The sequence below is a fragment of the Alligator mississippiensis genome, chromosome 13 (assembly GCF_030867095.1).
Source record: "Alligator mississippiensis isolate rAllMis1 chromosome 13, rAllMis1, whole genome shotgun sequence".
NCBI lineage: Eukaryota > Metazoa > Chordata > Crocodylia > Alligatoridae > Alligator > Alligator mississippiensis.
The window spans coordinates 8,998,861-9,022,403 of NC_081836.1; the positions used below are offsets into that span (position 1 = coordinate 8,998,861).

At 48.2% G+C, this 23,543-nt stretch overlaps 1 protein-coding gene across 2 annotated transcripts in view; it reads right to left on the reverse strand.

Moving 5' to 3' along the window:
• LOC102562607 (tyrosine-protein phosphatase non-receptor type 11) overlaps positions 1–23,543 on the reverse strand; it is a 75,461-nt gene that overhangs the window by 19,172 nt on the left and 32,746 nt on the right. For both annotated transcript variants that reach the window (XM_014610099.3, XM_059716260.1), the window contains exon 2: positions 11,308–11,430. In XM_014610099.3, coding sequence (XP_014465585.1) covers positions 11,308–11,430 — 123 coding nt within the window. The remainder of the gene's footprint in view (positions 1–11,307; positions 11,431–23,543) is intronic.

A 23,543-nucleotide genomic window follows, 5' to 3' on the forward strand; every position in this document is an offset into this window, starting at 1 on the left:
AGCTTGCTCCTGCAGCCACGTGGCTGAGGGCAGGCAAAACCTGGGGGCATCTGAACCCCAAGCCTCTGGGCTTGGGCCTGCACATAGGATGCCTGCCAAAAGGCTTTGGAAATATCTGAAACCCCTGGTGGGGGTGGAGGATGTTTGCCGGTTGTAGGGCCACTTATGGTTCTGGACTGACTCATGGATTTGGACTTGATTTGGCTGATTTGGCTTGGAACATGAAAAATTTATTTTAAAAAGAAGCATGTGATGAACAGCTTATGCTAGCAGGGGCGGGCAATTATTTTGGGCGGAGGGCCACTTACTGAGTTTTGGCAAGCCATCGAGGGCCGTGACAGGCAGCCAGGGGCAGATAAATATTAATTTTCTAAATATTTTAGGGGCCCCATGGGCTGGATAGAATGGCCTGGCAGGCCACATCCAGCCCACAGGCTGCGTTTTGCCTGCTCCTGATAGATCGATTGAGAGAGAGAGAGAGAGAGAGAGAGAGAGATGTATGTATGTATGTATGTATGTATGTATCTGTCTGTCTGTCTAAAGAGAGAGACCTATCTGTCTGTCTGTCGAGAGAGAGAGACCTATCTGTCTGTCTGTCGAGAGAGAGAGATATCTATATAGAGATATAGATAGATAGATATTTCCAAAAAAAAAAAAAAAAAAGTGCATACCTGGCAGGGGAGATGTTATCATCTTGGCCTTAAATGACACAAGTGTTGTTAGAGGGTGAAGGCCTGTCCTTTGCACTGCGGGCAGGCTGACCCCTGCGAGAGTCTACCAATACCTCCGAATGCGAGGATCTTGGCTACACAAATTATGGCAATGGGGGATTGCTTTCAGGCTTTCCCTCTAGCTTGCGTCTTTGCCCTTTTGGCTAGGGGTAAGCGAAACTAAGGAGGCATCTGAACTCCAAGGCCTCCAGGTTTGGGCCTTGCACGCTGGATGCCTGCTGTGGATTTGGGAGTATCTGAAGCCCCAGGCTGAAGTCTGGGTGGGGGGATACTTGCTGGTGGTGATACCACACAGAGTTGAATAATTGGACTTTGCTTGGCCAAAATTGGTACTGATTTGGCCCTTAAACGAAATTTTATTTAAAAAAGGTGCATTGCTATTAGCTCTCTAGCCCTGCTCCAGCTGAGCTGGTGGCAAAGTCCTCTATGCAGAATTAGGCCATGGCTAAGACAATTTGATGCATAGGGTGGATTTTCAGTATTGCATTTCTGCTCCCGCAATAGGAGGAACATGTCCTTGAGGGGGAGGGCTGCTGGCACTCTAGGTGCAGAGCACGGGACGCCCAGTGAGTCTGAAAGCAGCGTGCATCTCTGGGACTGCGCAGGGAAGGCAACTCACTGTGCCTTTTGGGACAGACTGTCAGCTATCCAGAACCGGGGCTGCATTCGGTGTCACCGCTGTCACGGACTCTGCCATGTCCACGTGTGTTTGGGTCTCTCTAATAGCCACAGGTAGAGATTTAATCAACCTGTGGGTGGGCAGAGGAGATGCTGCATCACTGAAGAGCTTTGCCAATGGGGCATCAAGAACTCCATGATGCCCCAGCACAGCTTGTCCTGCGTGCTTCCTTCTGTCCTAGCTTACGGTGTGTAGGATGTTTTTGAAGCCCCCCCTAATTCAATGTCCTATGTTACTATGGAGCCAGCTATTTTGGTACGAGGAGAGACAGGTGGCATCCATAGTTGTGCCACATACTCCGTGTATTCCCTGATTTTTGAAGCCAAGCAATCCTGAGATGCAAAATATGTATCTGGATAATGAGCACAGTTGTCCTCCAGCTCAGCTGATGGGGATAGTGTGGACTGGATTGAACTTTTTGCTTGCCACTAAGTTAAAAGTTGCTGTCTGTGTAGCCTATTAAAGTACTTGCTGGAACAAGGTCACACTCAATTATACAGCTGCCAAATCTGCTGTGCTTCTAGCCCTCCGAGTCCTATTCTGGCTGTACTGTAGACGGAGCTGGAGGTGGCGCAGATCTGGCGGCATCGAGAGAAGAGAAGCCAGCGACGAAACTCTGATGCAGGCCCAGGCTCAGATGGCAAGCCCTCTCCTTCCAGCAGGGCAAGACCCTTCAAATGCAAGTTCATACATTTAGGTGCATGGCTGTGGCTGCGGGAATAGGGCCAGGTATTTCAAGAGAGCTCAGGACCTGGTTTCCAGATAGCCACACAGCTGACACCTGGATTTTCAAGAGAAGTGGAAAGTCTATCAGTGGTCTCTCCCTGACTTCTGGGGGCTCTGAGCCCTGATCAGACATGGTGAGCATGACCCCACATGGAGAAAACTGCTCCCTTCTGTGAAGGGGACAGCGTGGATAAGGGTTGCATCAGGCCTTATCTATGGCTGTGCAAAGAAAGCCTGTGCATTTGTAACAGCACTAAAAGGAGATGTCTAGGCTGCTCTTGCCAGTGCTACAGCCTTGCTGTGTAGAAGCAACCATAGCCTTTTTGTCCTAAGTAGGGCAGCGGCATGGCTGTTCCCATTGCAGTTGGTCAATGAAGCTCTCCAGCTGCTCCATGCCAGCGGCGGGACGCGAGGACCCTGTGTTCTGGGCAGAAGGGCACCAGCTGGAAACCGCGTCTTCTCCATTTGCCTGGGCTCTGAAAAGATCCCTTCATTGGCAGCCCCAGCCCCATTTAAAAACCTACAAAGCCTCAGTTGACTGAAATCCTCCCCCCGCATCCGAAGGCTGCTGGGGCTTCATGGATGAAAAGGGAAAATGGACAATCGGGGCTTTTTATCCCGGCAGCCCTCGAGGTCACGCCTATCATGAAGGATGTTGAGTGATGCTTTTGTTTAAGAGCCTTGCTCCGTAGCTCCAAGCTGGGGAGCAGCATTGGGGTGATGGAATAACCTCCCTGCCCAGCGCCTCGCTGGATAGGAGAGACCGCGCGACCCAGACATGTACGGAGTTGCAGCTGTATCTGACTCTGGCATTGTCCCCAGTGACTGAATTGCCTGGACACTGCTCGAGCACAGGAGGATGGAGTCAGCCATCAGTCGGCATCTGCCGCGGAGCCAGGAGACGCCTGCCGCATGCCGCAGGACTCTCCTTTCATTATAGGACGATGATGCTTGAAAGCTCCTGTAGAGATAAGGGTTGGGCTATGCTAGGCACAGCACAAATGTAAAGACTGTCCCTGACCTGATGAGTTTGCAACTTCCATAGCAAGAGGAATAAAAGGCAAGAGAGATTTTGTCTTCCAGACCCCCCCTCCACCCTCCTCCTCCATTTTACAGCCAGGGAACCGTGGCGGATTGAGATTTAATGAACTGCGAAAGGTCACATATGAAACGAGCATGGCAAAAAGTCAGGGTTTGGGCAGGAGTCTCCTGAGACCCACCCAGTGCTTACCACAAGGCCATCCTCCCTGGCACGACCCACCCGCAGAACACAGCGCCCAGTCCCACAGGGATGCAGAGACCTCCTGGGTAACTTGGATGCTGTATGGCCAGCATTGTTCGGATATACAAGAGCTCAGCCAAACCCTGATCCCACTTGCCCCAAAATGACCTGCATGCACCTTTTTTTGGATGACTGAGAGCACTAGGAATTTATGTTCCCCAAGTACCACGGGAGATACGATCTCCAGGGTGTAGGTAGACCGGCTCTTGAGAACAGAGCTATCAGCTCCTGTAGATCGCTCTCATTAAGTTCCCAAGCAGGCTTCAAGACTGTCCCTGAATCTCCTGCTTTTCTGAAGAGCTTAAGTTCATTGAATCCTTGGGTGCATGTACTTCCAGCTCGCTCTTCTCTGCAGCGCAAAGTGTTGAACAGCAAAGAGCAGGAGGACACTGAAACAGAGCCGCTTTCAGCACCGAAGGCAGAAGAACGAGTTTACAAGTCGCAGCCTGAGCGGCGGCTGGCTCTGCAACTCACAATCTTTTCTGGTCAAATGTTTCTCCTGGCAGAGTCAACTGCAGAGACAGCCTAGCACTTAACACGTTGTGTGTGACCCCACTTGCCAAAACTGCAAAAGCCACCAAATTGTTGTCTACTCAAAACAGGAAGAGCCTCCCACGTATTTGAGAAACCTGGTTGAGCCTTTGGTTTCTGGATGCTCTGCAAAAAGCTCCCTGCTCTGCCCTCAAGTCAAGTTGGAGGTGGCTAAATGGCACTCTCTTGCATTTTGAGAGGCACGTCCAACAGCATGGATAGAGGAGTTGCATGGTTCAGGGAAGGGCTTCGGCGCCTTTATCCCAGAGGGTTAGGGTGCAAGATGACCAGAAGTCAACCCCCACTTGACATCTCTGAGGCCAGTGCGATTATCTCAATCCTGTTCCTCATTAGACAGGTGTCTGCAGCACAGCGGCCACTTCAGCAGTGAAGGCAGCAGTCAAATGGATGTGGAGACTGAATTTGTGCTTCCCCAAGTTAGGCTGGCAGTCCATGGAGCCGGTGTGGCTGCTGTACCTACTTATTTACCTAGAAAATGCCTTCAGTCTCTCCTGTGGAGAAGATGGCCTTGGCATTGGGCTCATTTAGGAAGGGACCTTTTTATTCCTATTTTGATTTTTAACAGGGACAGTTGGCAACACTGCAGTGATTCAGGCAACCGAGAAAGCTGGGCACTGAAGGGACACTCTTGAAAGCCTCTCCCCTACTTTAGATGGGTGCCCAGACCCCGAACTCATACCCCAGATGCCCCTCAGCCATGCTGAGCGAGTGCCACCAAACACCCAGGCGTGCACAGTGGACTTAACACCATCTCCTCCGCCCGCCTTGCAGAAAGCAATGAAAGGGTTTCATGCAACAGCCAGACGACTTGCTCGTGTGTCATAGTCACAAGAGGGGCATTCATGGCATGGAAGCAGATGGCTCCTTTGGTGCCATTTCAAGGGTGAGGGCGGGCAGTGGCTTGCAAGGAGTTATCCGACACTTGCACTTCCAGGATTGGGGAGATGCGAGTGCTTGGTGCCACCTGAAACTGCCCAGGCACGGTGCACAACAAGCTGTTGGTGCATCTTCCTCCTCTCACGGGGCAACGTGGAGTGCTCCAGCGGGCAGAAGACCCATTTCTTTCTCCTTGGGAGCTCTCCTGGTACATTGCACAAAAGCAAAGGGACTTCTGGAAAGGCTCCTGGACGTTGCCAGATCCCACGTGCCCTACCCAGGACGCTCTCAGGGACTGCTAAGGGAATCAGCAGTGCATTATCAGGCTCCATAGATACATTAATGAGCAGAAAGGTGCATTAGGGAGCTGGGAAGGTGCACAGAGATCAAGGACATCAAGACAATTAATGAGGTCATCATTTGGCAGTAGTCCCTCTGCTGGGCTTCTGCTGTGCACGTTCCTTTCTGCTCTGATGAAAGCTTTCCAAACAGAGCAAGCTCCCCCCTTACTGGTCCCGAAGCAACGCTCACTTCCTGCCCTTTATTAGCCAAATTTGATTTGGAAAGGGCAGCATGCATCTGCCTCATCCTAGACCCAAAGGAGGCTCCTCCATGTAAATACAGCTCTGAGCTGAACTTGCACAGCAAGAAACAGTCGCCGACGTTAAGTGCTGGTAGGACAGTCTCCGGTGGCAAAAATGTCTTTGGTTTCGGTTCAGTTACCTCCGAGAATTATGGCCATTTACAAGACAAGGAAAAGATCCGATCTGTACTTCTTGTCAGGCAAGAAACCCATCACTGATGAGAAGACTATTCTTATGATTAAGGCACTTGGCTGGGACTCAGAGACCTGGTTTCTGTTCCCAGCACTGCTACAGGCTCTTTGCGTGACCCTGGCCAAGCCACTTACTCTGCATCTCGGTTCCCAAGCTGTAAAACAGAAAATGCGTGCTTTGTCCAACTGACCTATATAGACTGTGAACTCTGAAGCTGGGCCTCCCTTTTACCTGGTGCATGTACAGCCTGATTGAGCCCGAGATCCAACCTCTTTTGGTGGTCTTATAATAAAATGCAAGAACAAATACAGCTTTTCCAAAACTTCTCTTCCCAGACATTTCTTCCCTCCGTACACCTACATCTCATGCAAACAGCATCTTATCCAGAAGGGTCTGATTCATAATGTGTGATTTGCTCTGTGGGTATTATATCAAATTTGGAGTCCTGGGGTTCTAGATTTCCCCCAAGTATCAGATGGGCCGTATTTTTACAGAGAAGATTTTGGCAAAAAAAAAAGGAAAAAAAACCCAAACCAAGTGGGGACACACACACACACACACACACACACACACACACACACACACACACACACACACACACACACACACCATGTAAAGATAACAATAATAACTTTCTATAGAAGCATTAACGGAGACAATGTTATAGGAGAGAGCACCACTTGAACAAGATTTAATACTCAGAAGCATTTTGTGTCGCCTCCAGCCAACTAAGATAAGATCTGGCCTCATAAAAAAAGTGACCCATTTACCAAGATAATAGAGGCTCTATTAGATGGTTTTAACTGTTTTGGCATTTGTATGACTGTACAGCCCAAGGCCAATGACATCTTAGGAAACTTTCAAAATATAGTTTCCCCTTCTTCAAATTATTTACACAGAACAGGCTGGATCTGGAAACGGATGCTCGCTTCTCTTGGAGGTGAGTCTAAATATTTGGATGCATCACAAAGCCATAAGCACAGAGCCAGACACGCACCCCGGCTCCCACGTGGTACCAGAGAAGTCCTAACACAATGGAGTACCCGCTTCTTGCCTCCATCTAGCCCGCTTCTTCCAATTAACCTTTCTTGTCATCGCAGCATCCTCTTTATTAGAGGCCGGCTCTGTTAAGAACCACTAACCGAGCTGCGGATCAATAATGCAACTAGCCTCGTGTCCTTTGAGCAGACTGAAAAAAAACCAACAAAAAAAGCGAGTTGTGACTAAGCCTACAGAGAAAACGGGGTGAACTTTGAAATATTTTTGGAACTGGTTCCTATCAATCTGCAATATGCAAATGAACACGACGTGCATCGCTGAGACGATGGCTGACTTCGTTATCTCCGCTGTCACCATCCTGCCACCCAGAACGTTCTCTAGCATTGTCCTTCAAGATGCACTCAGTTTTCCCAGCCCATTAAAGTCCAAGTAACAATAGGTCCCAAGCACCTTCACTTCTACTGGGTGGTGTATGTCTTCTTTAAATAAAACAAAGGATTGCCAATTTCCTGGGAAGGGGACCAGAAGTTGCATGTGAACCAGTCCCTGATCAAGCAGTTTTCGGTACTAACTGACCCCTTGACAGCCCTCATTGCTTGTACTCTGGCAAAACTTATATCCTCTGATGGAGAGCAGGACCCTGTTGTGCTCAGCACTGTACAGAACCAGAATGGGGATAGCTCATGAGTTGTGGTGGGCTTTTCTCTCTCCCTTCATTGCAGCATTGCTTCTTCAGCTGATACTGCCAGGCCCATTTCCTTTCTGCCCCAAATCTTAGCAAACTGATGTAATGCGTGAATAAACTCATCTTAATAAAGGGCACAGAGAATGAGGTGGGAACAATCGATGCATCTAAATAAGGCCTGCAATACTGAAGCACAAACCCCACTCAAGCACTGCTCTCAAGAAAACTCCAACTGCTTTTGACAGCCGAATGAAACAGGCTTGCGAGATCCCAAGAGGAGCAAGATGTTGTTCCGACCAGCTGTGAAACCATGAAGAGGGCGCAGAGGGGAAGGAGGAAAGGAAGGAACTGTGGAAGATTGGAGATGGAGTATGAAAGTGTTTACTGATTTGGAAAGAAGTCACTTGACTCGCTCAGAAGTGGCAGGAGTTGCCAAGTAAATTCAAGTAGAAAAAAAAAGGCATTGCTTCATTTCTCACAATAATACCATCTCTCCGCACAGCCTATCCCTTCCTCCTGAGACCAACTCCAAAGTGAACTCTGCACACCCCAATGGTAAAGGCCAACTCATTTAAAACATGTGGGGTAGGGAGGGACAAGGGGTTTGCGCACAGAGGCAGCATCTTTAGACTCTGCAAAACAGCTCCTAGCATCTCTCAAGGGACTTATTTGGAGATCCACCAACACATGGGTCACTTGGTGTGTGGTCCAGTTGGTCAGAGCTACATCTAATGCTTTCCTCTTCAGCCCACATCCCATCTTTCCAGCTATTCCGGGAGAAGCCAAAGGCAGGGGGGAGAGGCTGTGGGTTGCTTTCCCAAAAGGTGCTTTCTGTTCCTGACATTTCAACTCCACTTTGTTCTTTAAAGGATGGGTTAGGCGTTTCCTCTGCAAAACGCTTGTTTTTGAAACAGCCCGGAGCTCTTCAGCGCATGGCAAAAAGGTCACTCGCCAGGATGCAATCCGGCCAGGAGTGACAAAGTGAGCGTGTGCGCGTATGTGCGCACAATGGGCTGGGATTCATTTCACATGACGGAAAGGCACTCTTTCCACGCAGTTATGCTCCGTGGCGTCCACTTCAAAAGACCATCGCTGCCCATTTGGGTGTCATCATTTTCAATGGGCCCAGAAACGGGGGGGGGTTCAGGTTCGGCATCTGCTTTCCAGAAGCAGGGAAGTTGAGAGAGAGAGAATTCGTGCGTGTTATATGTTAAGCTTACTAGGCAACTCTTACCAATTTTTGCCTGCTGTCAGCTAGTGCTGGGAGGCAGCAAAAAAAACAATAGAAGGGAGCAATGGTAAAATAGTAGGAAAATATATATATTTGTTTCCACGTCTTAAGATTTTGCTCCTTCAAACACAATGCCTTGTTTTAAATAGAATGCACAATCTTCGAGTCACTTTCCTGGAAATACAGTCATGTCTTTTGCTTGCTTACAAGGTAGTGCTTTGTGCTAGAGCCTGGGTCAGACTTTCCAGAGGATGAAAAAAAAAGTGTCAGTGGGTTGTGGTGGTACAGATCTAAAATACAAAGATGTCAAGGCAAGAACCACGAGCTGTGCACTTAACGGGCACCTCACAGTGCCAGGTCCGGCTGTGGATGAGGGGTATGGGGGTGGACTTACCCACACAGGTGGTACTGTTATTATTAAATACTTTTATACCGAAGCAGGCGCATCCCATCTGGGATGGGACCCTGTGATGTGAGGCACTCTGCAAGCAGTGTGACAGTCCCTTTTTCCCAAACCAAACAGTGAAAAAGCACCTGCTCCGCATGCACGCAACGTATCACCAGCCCCAGGGTCTTCCTCCAAGGGAAAGCGGTCCTGGAAGACTGAAATCCCGAATCATCTGTCCATCCCTCTGCCCACACACACACCTCTACAAGCCAGCGAGGGGTACGGCTGTCTCTGTAAAGGATCAAGGCAGATTTGGCCAGCCGTGGCTATTTTGGGGCAAGCCACTGAGGATATAACCGTTCTATTACAGCGGCTGCTGTACGTGAGATAAGACTGGAGGCAGCGGGCACAGCTGTGTACAGGAGCCCTGGAGAAGTGAGTATCTGGCCACAAAGCACACGGCAGGAGTACAACAGTATACCTGCATTAGCATGATACTCCTCCTGGGCTATAATTTATCCTGCTTCTCTGGGTTAAATGAACATGGCTGTTCTGCTTCCAGTCCCCACCCTAGCGTGGGGATTGCTACACCGCATTGCATTGTGCTGTACAGATGTGCTCACCGTCTGCTTGTATCCCAAGTCTGACTGCAAGTAAAAGCTGTCAGTGCCTCGCTTGAAAAGCAGACAACAAACTGAGTCACAAATTTACCAGAAAAAGAGGCACTGAGCAGGCACAACTACAAACCCCAGCTTTACACTTATTCTCTCCCTATCGTCGGCTTGCTCAAGGCAGCTATGTGTGACTAACTATATTTTCCATTCTAATTAGACAACACTTCCTGTCTCTCTCGTTAACTCACAACAGCTTCTGATGGCAAAGATTATTAGTGAGTAGTTCAAGTCAGATCCTGAAACTCCCTACCCAGCAAATACACAGGAAAAGTTAGCTTTTTTCCTTTCCAAGTCGGCCCCCCGCACCTCCCCTTTGCACCACGCTTTTGTGCAGTCAAAGAGGTCAGAGGTAACAAGTGCTGCGTGTTTGTTACCCCTCAAAGCAAAGGCAAAGAGAGACCCCCCCAACACCACCTGTTTTGCTCTGGCTAAGAATCTCATTAACCTTTGGAGATATGCTGGAGCCCCGCACAAGACTGGTTTGAGCCTCATAGAGGAAACAGTGAAGTGTAAAAGCAAAAAGAGGGTTTTCGGAGGGGTTAGGGCTGCAGCAAGAGAGAAAATTCTCACTGGAAATGTTTCAGCATGATGCTATGGCCTGCAAACTGCTACCAAAAGTCAGGGCATCGGGGGAGAGGTGAGAAGGGAAGTCGAATTCTGTCTTTCACATGCTCACACCCTGTAACACGATAATACTCGGAAAAATTTCAACCTAGACCTGGTTGCATGAGGTTGCTCTAAACAAAGGGCCTTGAGTGATACCTTGCAAATGGATTACAGCTCCTCAAATAAACAGTTATTACAGAGAAACCAGCCTCATCTAACTGCAGTAATAACCTTTGAAAGGCCTTGTATTAGAAATGCCTGGGGGCAGAGACATTGGGCTGGCTGTCTATAAGGCACCAGGAGCGTATGCCACCATAAGAGAGAAAACTCCCACGCAGAACGTGCCGCCTTGCCCTTCCACTTCACCGGCTCAGTGAGTCAAATTTATCCTTTGCATCTCTGTGCTCTCTCTTGATGCAGTGCCAGCTACACAAGGGAGAATCTGATCTGTTGGTTCCTGGAAGACCCTGTTTGAAAACCGGTCATCATAATGGGGCATCTTTAATGGCTTTGATCCCAGAGGACTGCAAAGCACTTCACAGGTTATGCAGGTGTAGCTGTACTGAGATGTGGCCACCTGTAAGGTAGAGGCAGCCTCTACCCCATATAACAGGTAGGCAATCAAATTATTGAATGGAGGTTGCCTTTGGATTTGTCACCTCCATGCAGAGCAAACAACGCCATATTATTACAGTCTTATTTCAAAGCTCTGTCTATTATCCTAGCGTGATAAAGTCTTGCCAGGGTGTGAACCAGTCTAGACATTTGGGCTCCATGCTTACCTGCCTCCTTTGGCATTTAGATACTGAAACATATGCAATTGGGGCTTGATAACCTTGCAGATGTCCAGGCTAGGTGTGTGCACCATCAGCATAGATCCCCGCACTGGGGATCGTGTACACACAAGGCCCAACTCAAAGACTACAAGACTCCCAGTAGCCTTTGGATCTAGTCATCTACAGCCCCCAAGTTTGTGTGTGTCCATGGATCAGGGATTGTGTACTTAGATCAAGAGCTTGCAAGAGTGCTCACTTGAAAACTTAGGCCCATGCCTCTGTTCTCTATTATACAAACCTCCCCGTCCCTGCAGCTCATCCCTTACCTGACGGAGAGTGTGAAGTCACCTGGATTGCTCTTACTGGGCCGGGCCAGAAAGCTCCCATGGACTCCCCTGGTCAGAAGCAGCTTCTCTGCCTCTAGTCCGTTGATGTTGGGATGAAACCACCTGCAACAAAAACATGGAGTGTGAAAAGGAGCATGCAGTGTGTTCTCATTGCAGACTGAGAACTGTCCCACTGTGGCCTTTACCCATCCATTTAGGCAATATCCTACCACTGCAATTCCCATCACCACCTCCTTCACAACAGCCTCAAAAGGAAAGAATGGAAAATATCGCGTGCTACTCGAGGGGCTGTGTCAGGAGTGTTGCAGAACGACGTGGGTGGAAGTTGGAGATCTAAACACTTCCTTATCTCTGCGTAATCAGTGGGAAGCTGAAGGACATGAGTCAAAGGGCTTCCATGACTGGAGATGCAGGAGAGGGGGGATGTTCCCCCTGTACAAACACATACACAGATGCACACAATCTTGCTCTACGCAATTATACACCATCAGCGGCACCTGGATTTGAATGACCTGTCAGTGCTACTTGCCCAGTGACAAATACTCCTTTTCCCCATCAGCACACGTTCCTGCAAGTTCTCAGCTCTAGGGGAATAGGACGTCTTCCTTTTCTCAGGAAGCATAAATGTCTGGGAAAAAATAATGCTCAGACTCCAGCCATGACAGATTTATCACGGGGGGGCCCTAGGCAAGCAGTCACCCATCAAGCTAACATTATCCCTGGGAACAGTCTGCCACCTTAAATCAATTTGGCCCAATACAAGATGCGTCTGTGCTTGTGGTATTCATTTAAGGGCTTGCGTGGGCGTCTCTTGGGATGGAAAAGCAGCAAAAATAAACCAAAATAGCAAAAGCACAAATCTTCTTGCGCTGTCTCATTGTCGAAGCACCCCAGCAAGAAGGCAAGGACGAGGCCGTTGGCTTTTCCCACGCCGATTCTGCAGCCAGAGCTCTAATGGCTGGACAGAGAAGGCCAGGCCTTATTACCTGGAGTCTGCTGCCAAAGCAGGCGAGGCACGGGGCCTGGCCAGCAGCTTACTGGGCCGGTGGGGTAGACGGGGATTTTTAAACAGCAACCCAGAACTCATCAGCAAGTATGCATTGCACGGTCCCTCTCTGTGCTCCAGTGAAGAAGCCTTTGGACTACGCTTGCAGATCTCGGGGCACTCCTGTTTCTTCCCCGGCGGGAATGGGAGCCATCCCACAAGCGTTGCTTAAAAATATGGAGACTCATGTCTAAAGCAGAGCTTCTCCAGCAGGTGGATTTATGGGAAAAACAGGGAAAGTGTCAAACCAGAAAAGGGAAGCTGTGCTTCTCCGGGGTCCTGACGTTAGCTTCTGTACTTTATGGGAGGTGCTTGTGGAAAGGCAAAGGAGAGACATTTCCCCATGAACCAAGGGGAAACTATTTCCTCATGATTCAGACTATTTTAATGTAATCTCTGACTTCTAAGTGTCATCGCACCACGATCTTGCCTTAGTCCTCGTGGTATCAGTCATTACCAAAAGGTCTCAATGCAATCACAAGACACCGGTGCTTCCCCAGTGCAGTACCCAATAGCATATGTATAGGGTAAAGGCCACAATTTTCCAGGCCCGACTGATTTTTAGGGTTTGCAACTTGGCATAGCACAAGAACTTGTTTTACTGGAAATCGCATCTGCCCTCTGAAATTTGGGCCCCCTTTAAGAGGTCTTGAGTTGCAAAGCTAAAAAAATGGAAGCAACACCACGAGTCCCTTTAGGAAATCTAGAGGTTTATTAGATGCTGTTAGCTGGACCGTGCTAACCAAGGCTGCCTCATGCCACACCTTTAAATCCTATTCAAAAGATACCCTCGAGCAAGTCAGCTACTGGAACGGCATTCACTGCATCTCTCCTAAGCTCCAGCCAACTGCATAACAATGCAAAGCTGTATCCAGCGAGGCAATGAGGACCACAAAAGGGAAAATTGCAGCACTCGGGGTTCCCTTCCAAAGATAAGGAATGGCTTTGTACGAGATGTCGTTGGTGTGGAACCGGCCGTAACACCACACCAGACAAAGTGAGTCCAAAAGGCAGCACCACATTTTCAAATCAAAGTGAAATCGGGGTCTCCAAATGAAAAGCAGGTCTTGGGACACTTAAGGCTAACTCCCTGCGCAGAGGTGTTTTATAACGGAGATGAACTACTCAAGCCCTCCAGGAAGTAGTAAATTGTCTCTGTTTTACAGAAGCAGGGAGAAATTGAGGGACCGGACTGACTTGGCCTTAGGTCGGTGTGTATGTGCTCGTGTACATGCATCTCACAGATTTAAGCAGACAAGACCAAGAAAGGTGGCATTTTGCTTCTCAATCTGGGATCTTTTTCCCTTCTCAGCGAAATGCTCCATTGATGAAAGTTTCCCCGTGTCTAAGCCAAAAGAGCGCGTCTTGAGAACAGCGCGGGGAGGTCGCCTGGAGACAAGGATCTGAACGTTTTAGAGCCTCTGACTTCTGAGACCACAGTGTGACACCCCTTTGGTGATTATACCGCTATAATAGTGTGTAGGAGCCAAGTACTTAAAGTGCTCTGTAAAATTGCTGCAGCCAGAGGAAAGAATGACTCTAATGGAGTTTAATGGAGCTTGGGGACAAGGCAAAGTTGCTAAATGTCATGGGTAATGTTTTAACGGAGACCATAACGGCAATAAAGATGGGGTGAAACTGTATGGCTTCTTTTTTTTAAATTTTCTATCTAGACAAACGTATGATAGGTTACACTGGTCTGCAAATCCTTACAGTGGTCCGGCTATACCCCTCCTGCAGGTACCTCCTCTCAAACTTGGCTGGGTTCTGAGGACATCCTGGTTAAATCCAGGTCCAGGGATTGATGCATTCGTTGTGTGGCATATTCTGCATCAAGGATATATGCCTGTATCATTTAAAATGCACATGCACACACAATACAAGTCTATACAGCCCTTTGCTAACCTTTAATAATAATTTCTGGATGCAGCATTTTAGCTGCAACTGCATTTTTCAGTGCTGGAAGCCAGGGTGGCTTTAAGGTTGTTGTTAATGGCAAAGGTACTGGGGGGCTTTGCACTTAAATGCTCTGGTGCTTGGCCTGGGAACATGGTGGGAAGTGGGATTGTCATGCTGTTAATGGTTCAGCATACGACGGATTGGGAGTGGGACCTCATGACTATTACGGGGACTTTGGAAGAAGGTAGCTAAAGGACAGGTCCATTTTCCCCTGGCTTTTCACTCTTCCGTGCCTCGACTTTTGCTTAGCAACTCTGCCTTAGACTTGGGACAGACCTGCAAAGGAATGCAGGAGCATCACCAACACTTTTGGGGTAGTTCACGCCACAATGGGAGCTGCCCCGGTAAGGGGTAACAAGAAGGATGGAGTTTCGAGCTTGTCCCCTTTGCTCTTCGGTTATGCTCAGCTGTAGCGAGACACCATCAAAGCTCCTTTTCGCAGTCGCTCCTGCTGCTTGGACCAGATTCAATCGATGCAAGCATGCACCGCCGGTGCGCCTGTTGTTTAGCTAACATGAAGCACACATACGCCGAGCTGAGGAGAAAAACTAGGTGGTCCTCATAAACAGAGAAGGCAGGAAAAGCCAATTTCTAAATTCAGCGGTGGAAAAAAAAATCTCTTCCAAGCATTAGCAGGCTTCTCCCGCAGTTCACAAGCTACAACTCCCCCACCCCAGCACAGGGAGATGGGAGAAAAGAACCTCTCAGCTCGTTTAATCTTCTGAAGACTTGTGTGCAGGAGGGAGTGATTTGCTGAGAATAGCCTTGGGATAAGCCCTGTTTCTGAGCCGGGGAACTGAAGGCAGGTTCACAGCATGAAAAGGATGACTTCAAGAGGGAGTTTATCTCCAATCGGTAGCTCCATTTCCTGAACAGAGCGCTTTTGCCAGGCAAGCCCTCAGCCTTACACTATTGGAGCAGCTGTGCAGAAACCAAAGGACTTGCCCATTGAGCTCCAAGCACATGCTCCAGCCCAAATCTTTCACAGAGCTCAAACAAACGAAGCCACAGCCATCAAGCCCCGTCCCATCTAGTTTCATGGTTGGACTTGGTACAAGAGGGCCAATGCCCCAAAACCAGAAGTGATTTCTGGAGTAACTTTGATCCTGATCAGAAGCAATGCCCTTTTCAATGGTGCTTTCCATCCATTCCACAAATTATTTCTCTTCTTTAAAAGTTGTAGCAACCAAGGCCAAAGCTAGCCATGGCTGTTTTGCACCATTCAAGTTCCATGGTATTTTTTTTTTCTCTATATTAGTTCAGCTTCAAAAACAAAATTATCAAAAAAACCCCTGAGGCTTCTTCATTTGTGAGTAACACAGAAGACCCCTATATTGCGTCTATGTCTTGTGCACGGCAAGACATTTTCTATTCTACAAAGTGTGGCTGCTTTAACCATACACTCACGCTTAAAGTAGCAACCTTCACTTGAATTATAATCGGTCTAAAAGTGCTTTTGCTGCTTTTTTGTTTCCTGAATTTAAAACAAGCCACATCATCATAAAGGATCTTTATATTACTATTGCTGTGTTGTACTCTGGGGCTTTTACTGGCATCAGTTTGTCGAAGGGAAAAAAAAAATTCACACCCCCAACCAGTAATGCTACTAACAAGTAGTATAAAACAGCCCTAAATGTGATGCATGGGCTATGCAGATTTGGATGGTGAGGAATAAAAAATGCTCTGTGGTATATTTGAACCTCAGGTTTTGATTCAGCCCTCTGGAAAACACGTGCGCATGCACACGAACACGCACAGCTTGTATAACCAGTCTTGCCGTATTTTGGAAAGGCAAGAACAATAGGAAACCATTGCTCCTCTAACCGTTGTAGGAGCGCCCTTGTTTAAACGGTGTGTTTTATTTGAAAGTGGTGCATTTGTGCAGTTACTAAATCGTTCCCTCGTTCTGTGAAACGTAGTCAACCCAGGAGAATTAATTTGAACAAACAAACCAAGAGAGAGATCTAGCTAATTTGAAGGCGTTTATGCGAAGCGGAAATCGACTTGAGGCAGGACTTGATTTTTCGATGAGGAAATGAAGATTTCCTCCACGGTTCACTTAAAAACCAAATAGAATTTAAATTAAAAAAATATATATATAACCATCCTTCAAGCCTCAGGTGCCTCTCAGGAGCTACTCGAGGAAATGTGTAAAGCCGGGAAACGAGAAGACAGCACACACGCCAGACGCAGGTGGTCCAAAGGATGTTGCTTGGGCCCTTTCTGGAAGAGGATGGGCTGTGTGATTCAGGCTGGATGGGAATCGGCACAGCGCCGCTGAGCAGATGTGGCGAGAAACCTTCTCTGTTTCAGCTGAAAGCCAGGCTGAGTAATGCCCCAGACCTCAGCCTATTCAAAATGAGAAAGAAAGGCCTGATAACCACAAGAATGCCAGAAAGCCCTTTGTGAAAACCTGGGATGACTAACAGCCTTGTGGACGTGAAGCAATGAATACAATATAGGCACAACCACTTTCCCTTGAGGCAGCCTCGCTGAGCTCCTCCAGCCCCATCAGCCTTTTTGCTTGCTTTTCTCCACGGACAAACACCTAGGCGCCCCTTTTATTTAGTTTTAAATAGCCTTTTTCCTTCCAAGGCTCCTCGTTTAAGCCCAGCTCTCAGCAGCTGCAAGGCACGTAGCAGTCGATGCCCAAGCGTGGCCCGGAGGAGGCTGCCGCCTGCCAACCGGACAGTAAAAAAAAGACCTCAGTATAACGAACTGGGAGAAACATTCGTTAAAAGCAGCATTCGCTCAAATAAGGCTGGGCAATTAGCTGCATTATGGTAATGCAAACGAGCCGTTCCCGCTGCGGGGGTTGATAGAGGTGATCCCGGCCTCGGCTCGTACCTCATCGTGAGCAGGGGGAAACGGTAAGTGGAACCTCGGAACCGCGGTTAGTTCAGTTACAAACGGTAGCTCGTCCTCGTCTACACTAGGGCCCCACGAACCGGTGTGGACATGGATTAGCCACCCGGGAGGAAAAGCGGTTGAGTGAGGTTGGCTGTTGCTGCCGCTGGCCCAGCATCTGCCATCACTTTCAACCCAAGCTTTGGAAAATGAAACCAAATGTCAACAGTATTGTGGAGAAAAAAGTTGCAAAACCCCCATTTCCCTCCCTCGTGCGAGAAAGAGATGTTGTGCTGAACAACTTAAACTGGCTCGCATGTCGGCGGGGGCGGTGGAGGAGCAGAGATGGATGAAAAACAGCATTTTTTTAATCAAAAAGAAGCCCCAAAATGTAGACCGTTTTTTGCCCAATTTTCATTAAAATTGGGATTTATTTTTTCCAGGCATTTGGACTGGCGTGAGCAAAGAATTAAAAATAAAGAAGGGAGGACCTCACATGACCTTGAAGGAGGCTGAGGCCCTTAGCCAGAAGGCCTCGCTTTCCAATCTCACACTTCATCCACCCCCATGTTTGAGGCCATACGGAGCTTCTGCTCCCCATTAAAAGTCTCTTAAATCAGTGCAGTCCCACTGACATCAGTGGAGTTGTCTGCTTTTGCCAACACTGACTATCTGAAGTTTCCCACCATCAAGAGACCCGGGGAAATGTCCTGGGGAAGGAGGAGGTCACAGTGGAGTACCGCAGATGACGGCCTTTTCGCTTTTCTTTTCCCCGCAGCTCAGAAAGCGTTTCTCCCCTCGTCCTGAGATGCCGAGGGTAGAGTTTTTCCACCAACCCTAGCAAAAGGACAGCACAACATTTAAAATCCAGGCTTTTGGGGAAAAAAGAGGGAGAAAAAGAGAGAGGGAGAGAAAAAGAAATGTACACCTTGCTCAAAAGGGAAATAGGTCAATCGAACATGGGGGGGGGGGGATGCTCTGCCATGTACAAACACATGCTCAATCCTCAATGAATCCTTGGTCTGTTAGGCAACATGTATGGGAGCCGAGATTGCAAGCTAAAAACTGCCTTTAATTGGTAAGGGATGGAGGAGAAAAAGCATGGTGCCTTTGGTAGCATCCAGTCCGATCCCAGGTAACATCACACCTGTACGCAGAAGTTGCCATAAGCCTGCGCCCCGCTTCAGCCCTAGACCAAGGGCTCACATGGGATGTAGGCCCAGTACTTGGTTCCTCTGCACAAGGAATTTTATGAGCACAAGGTTTCACGGTTACCTGTAAAGGTGCAAATTGATTTTTTTTGTTGTTTTTTTAAAGCTTGGAGCTCACCCCAGACCAAGGCTGGATGCTACCAAAGTAAGGAAGATGAGAACCAAGTCATTTACACCCAACAAAGCGGGGACAGCAACGTGCAAGGTCTGCCGGCAAGCCAAGGTGGGGGAGCAGGAGGCACGTGGAAAGGGAGAGGGAAGGAAACTGCAAATCAATCCTAGTTGCAAAGCAAAAGATTGATAACTGTTGCACGGCCTCCTTCCACCCGCGCTGACGTTTCTTAAAGCTCAGAGGCCGAGTCCCCAAAGCCCCCGCCGCTATGCACGTCCACTGCCAAGGACGAACTGCGCGCCCTCCCTGAAGCACTTGAGAGGGACGTTTTGATGTTGAGCCCTGCAACATGTGAAAACGTATCAAGCCTTTCTGGCCTTGCAGAGGTTTGGAGGCCATGTAGGGATCCTGCAAGTCACTCCCAAGAATGCAGGATTTTATTGAAATTTGGGTTGGGTGCAGGAGTGAGAGGTGGACTCCCCAAAGAGGCTGGTTTTCCATGAGAAGGGAATTTTAAATCCTCCTCTCCCCATGTTTTCATTTCCACATGAATGTTTGAAATTCAGAGCCAGCAAAGGGCTTGCCTGTCTCTTGCCTTGGCTGTGAGAGCCGGAGTGTGCTAGGGGCTGTGCATATAGCACTAAAACAGTCACTGCAGGCGATATGTGCCCTCATACCCCACACCGGCCAGGACCAGGGTTGCCAACACTGACTGAAGCTATTCCGGGAGATTTTTTCCCCCAACACGATGCAATGTCATTCATTGTACTATTCAACCCGTTCACAATATCAATCTCCCAAACTGCTTTCGATAGTCACTGGGAGATGGATGCCGATTCCAGTAGACCCCATCCAGGAGGGTTGGGAGATCCAGAGGGAAAGCTGCTTACGGTGAGATGCTCAAGACCTTCAGAAAGGCCTAAGTACCCTTTGTGGACTATGAATGGGATCTAGGGGCACCCTACGTCTCTTAAAATTTGCAAAGAAGCAGACGCTGCATCACTGTTAACTTCCTCTATTAGAAGATTTTTCTCTCTCCCTTGTGTAAGACCACGATTGATCTTAGGTCAACGCAGCCTCCAAGTCAGCTCTCAATGGAAAAATGATGACACTCATACCCACAGAAGCCTGCCCGATCACACATTACCAGTAACTTCCTTGCCTCTGAAAGCTGTTGAGTTGCAAGGGGAAAGCGTGCAGCATCGAGAGCACAGTCAGGAAAGGCAGGAAGCATAAAACTCCAGGACTGTCACTGCACAGCCTCTTCCTAGAAGATGGGCCTCCAATAAAGACAGTCATGAGAAGTCACCCATTTGTTTTATGACATTTAGCAACCAGAGTTTATTTTTGCTGTATAGCAAGTGCTGCAGGTATACTACTAGTGTTTATGTATTAATATGATAATCAGCTATTCTATATACATGTGCCTGCACAGAAGGTTTCCTAGGCCCGATAAAGACAAGTCAGCATCTTTTGTTCTTTCCAGCGTGGTTCAATTAAAATCCCATCAGGAGAATAATAACATCAAGCTTAGCCTTAAGGGAGTGTGTGAAATAAATATGCCCAGCAAAACTAGTTAATTTTACATACGGGTAAATATTTTCATTTCCCCAAAGCAATTAGCATCAAGACAGCTAACTATTCCATTGCATAGCATTTACTATCCAATAAGACTTTTTCTTCGTTTGCATACAGAAATTCATAAAAGTAACATTTCTATTAAATTTTTACACCGGCGCACAGAGTTCTGCTGCAAAGATACAGTTCGGGGTTATAATCCATGGGGCTCCTATAGACAGCCATTTCTATACAGCCCTCTTTATTTCACCTCTCTATATTTAATAGAAGTTTTTCACGAGGGAGGTCAGCTCCCATGTATGTACAACGGTCCTTTCCGTGAGGCTGGACAGCATATGCATCCTATCGTCTGTTTAATTCTAATAGGATTTAGGTGCCTCGCCTCCTCAGGCTCCTTTCAAACTCCCAGCTGTTGTACCAAGATGTCCTCACCAGCACAAAAGAGACCCATCTCAAAGCAAACGCAGCATTTTTGCTAAGTAAAAGCCTAGCATGCTTGCACAAGCACAGGTGCTTACTTTGAGGTAGGCTGTTTCTCTAAGGGGTATATGAAGAAGCAAGGGATTTAGTATTGAAGACCCCATTCTGCACTGAAGTCAACAGAGCTACTCACAGCGTGCACTTTTATCTTGGTGGAACTGGAGCTCGGAGAAAGAGCTTTTAAAAATGTCTTACAATGGGCAGAGCCTCTTCGCAGATACCCCGCTCCTGGCCTCTGTTCGCTGGCAGTGACAGGACACTAGCCTTTTTAACCTGTGCCATCTACCTTTGCACAGAGCAGAATGGATGGCACCCAAAGAGAGATCCCGGCATCGCCAGCTTACTGCTCCTGTGAGTGCTAGACGGAGCAGGAAAATGTATGCTGTGGAAATCAGGGTGTTTAGCACATGTGACAACCTTATACAGCCCCACGGTCAGTCTCCGAGTCCTTCAAAAAACAGCAGGAAGGGGCTGGTGTCTGTAATGGCATATAGGCTCATACAGATGCCAGCACTTCTTTCTTCTGAGGCCTAACTTGCAAGAAAGGCTAATGTTTTTATTTATTTGGCTTTGCAATTCCCTGTTGCAAATTCACCGTCCAAATGCAGTTCTTAAACACTGGAATCCGTGGGGTACAAGGATCCAGCATTTTATGGCATGCGTTTCAAAGGACAAAGAGTGGTGGAAAACCCCTCTTCTATTGTGGAGAGAGGTAAATTGAAGTCCAGAGCTGAAGTGCTTTGGTGGGAGTCGAGTAGCCTGGGATGGCAACCAGGACCCTTGCCAGAATAGGCACCCAGGACCCCTGAACCTCGTTCCTGTGGCTCCGACTTGAAGGCTCAATTCCCTTTTTCCATGTGGTTTTATAAGCCGTGTTAGAAAAAGGCAGACAACCTTGCAAGTTCCCTTCAAGTAAAGTTTTCTACACAGCAACTAACAGTATTCGTTATTTATTTGCACTGCACCAGGCCTCCTCTTAATGCCCTTCTCAGTCTCCGATTGCACTTGTTCTCCAAGTCCGGCCAGGCTTCTTACACAATGTACAGGCTGCCCCGAACCCATGGTCCCAGGAGGCCACTGAGGCCAGGAACAGAACAAGACCCAGAAAAGGAATGGTTCGTATTTAAAAATATAACATTAAGGATTTATAAAAGGCAAGATCCATCCTCTTGTTAATGAGGATGAAGCTGATAGTTGCTATACTAGGTATATCCATTTAAAGAAATTCTTGCATCTTCCCCTGAAGTAGCTGACCCTGGGAATTTGATATGATGCTGTATAACCATTTCACATCACAACTGCTATTCTACCTAGTGCTGCTATCAGCACCTGCACGTGCACATCTTTCCAGTGGCTGACTACTCCCCCACCCCCCACACACACCCCCGCCAGCAGCAGACTTTCCATTGATACCCAGTGACAAGGTCTGTTCATCTTCTTCAGCTATTTTCCATTCAGGTTGAAGTTAACTGCTTCTAGCACACACACGTGTGTGTGTGTGTGTGTGTGTGTGTGTCTAGAGAGGGACTCCCCCCACCCCGAGAAATACTGATCAGAGTTAAACCATGAGTCACTCCCAGGCAAGACATCTCATTGTGAGTACTCTCCTCCCTCCTTTTCTCAGCTATATATGGTCAAAACAGCTGAATTAAACCCTGCTTAGATCCTCCATATGTCACGGATTGAGAGTGGCTTCCCATGAAGCGGCCAATCGGATGAGTGGGATAAGCCAGGTTTAAAAAATCCCCTGTATTACAAAACAAGACTCAGGCCTGTTAAATGCTACACAATTCCAGTTAACATCTAAACCATGTTTCCTTGCATGCCTTGACCATCTGCTTCAGGAAAGCACCTGCCTACTGTTCACCAGTAGCTCTCAAAGTGCTTTGCAATGGAGCCAGTAATGCCAGCTTCATCCTGGAGAAGGTGGGAGAGGGGAATGGAGACCCAGGAAGGTAAAGTGACTTGTCAAGGGTCAGTCTAGGGCAGGGGTAGGCAACCCCGGGCACAGGTGCCAGAGTGTGGCACGTGAAGGCATTTTGCTTGGCACGTGCACCTTGGGGTGGGCGGCAGGGAAGAGGCCAGGGCTGCGCGGCTGCAACAAGGATTGGGCCCCTGGCAGCTCCCCTGCCATCCGCTCCTGGCACACCAACTTCTTACAAGCTGAGTTTGCAGGTGTTTTTGGCACTCTGTCCTAAAATGTTGCCGACCCCTGGTCTAGGGTCTCCTATAACCCAGTACTCTATCCGCTGAGCAAGGCTCTCTCCCTTTGTGCTTCCAGAGGGAAACAGCACCTTTTCCTGGGTGCAACCATGAGCCTTCTGGTCTCTCTGCATCACGCGGGTCGCCCTGATACCTCAACATGGTGTGTCCCAATAACCTGGTGCCAGCTGTGGGTCAGTTCCTTTATGTGATGTCCTGGTCCACCTCTTGTCGGCCCTGTTCCATAATCCAGATAAAAAAAATTGCGGCTAGGATTTTCAAAGGGCCCAGGAAAGTCGATTCTTTTAGGCCCTTTGAAAAATAAGGGGTGAAATGGGGTGTGTAAAGCAAGGCAGCCATATTCTTCAACTACCCCCAACACATTTGGCACAGCTGGTATTGGGTGGGCAAGGTTGTAAACACGGTGCCAGGACTCTTTCAAAACCCCTGTCTGTCAGCTAGAAAAGAAACCAGCCTCTTGCTTTCTCTCTACAGGTGCTCTCCCAGGTGTACTGTCAGAGATAAGATGTGGAAGACTGAACTGCCTGTAAGGAAGGACTGATTGGGTTAACTTTGGTCTCTCCAGTGTAATCCTCCAGCAGCCAATGGAAGATCAACTCTGGGTTGACCCCATTGCAAATGTGGACGCTTAAAAATCGGGTGACACAAAGCTTATCCTCGTAGCTTAAGTCAGCAAGGGTCTTACTCAGAGCGACAGCGAGTCGGTGGCAGAGCAAGAAACAGAGAACCCAAGAGTCCTGGTTCCAAATCCCATGTTCCC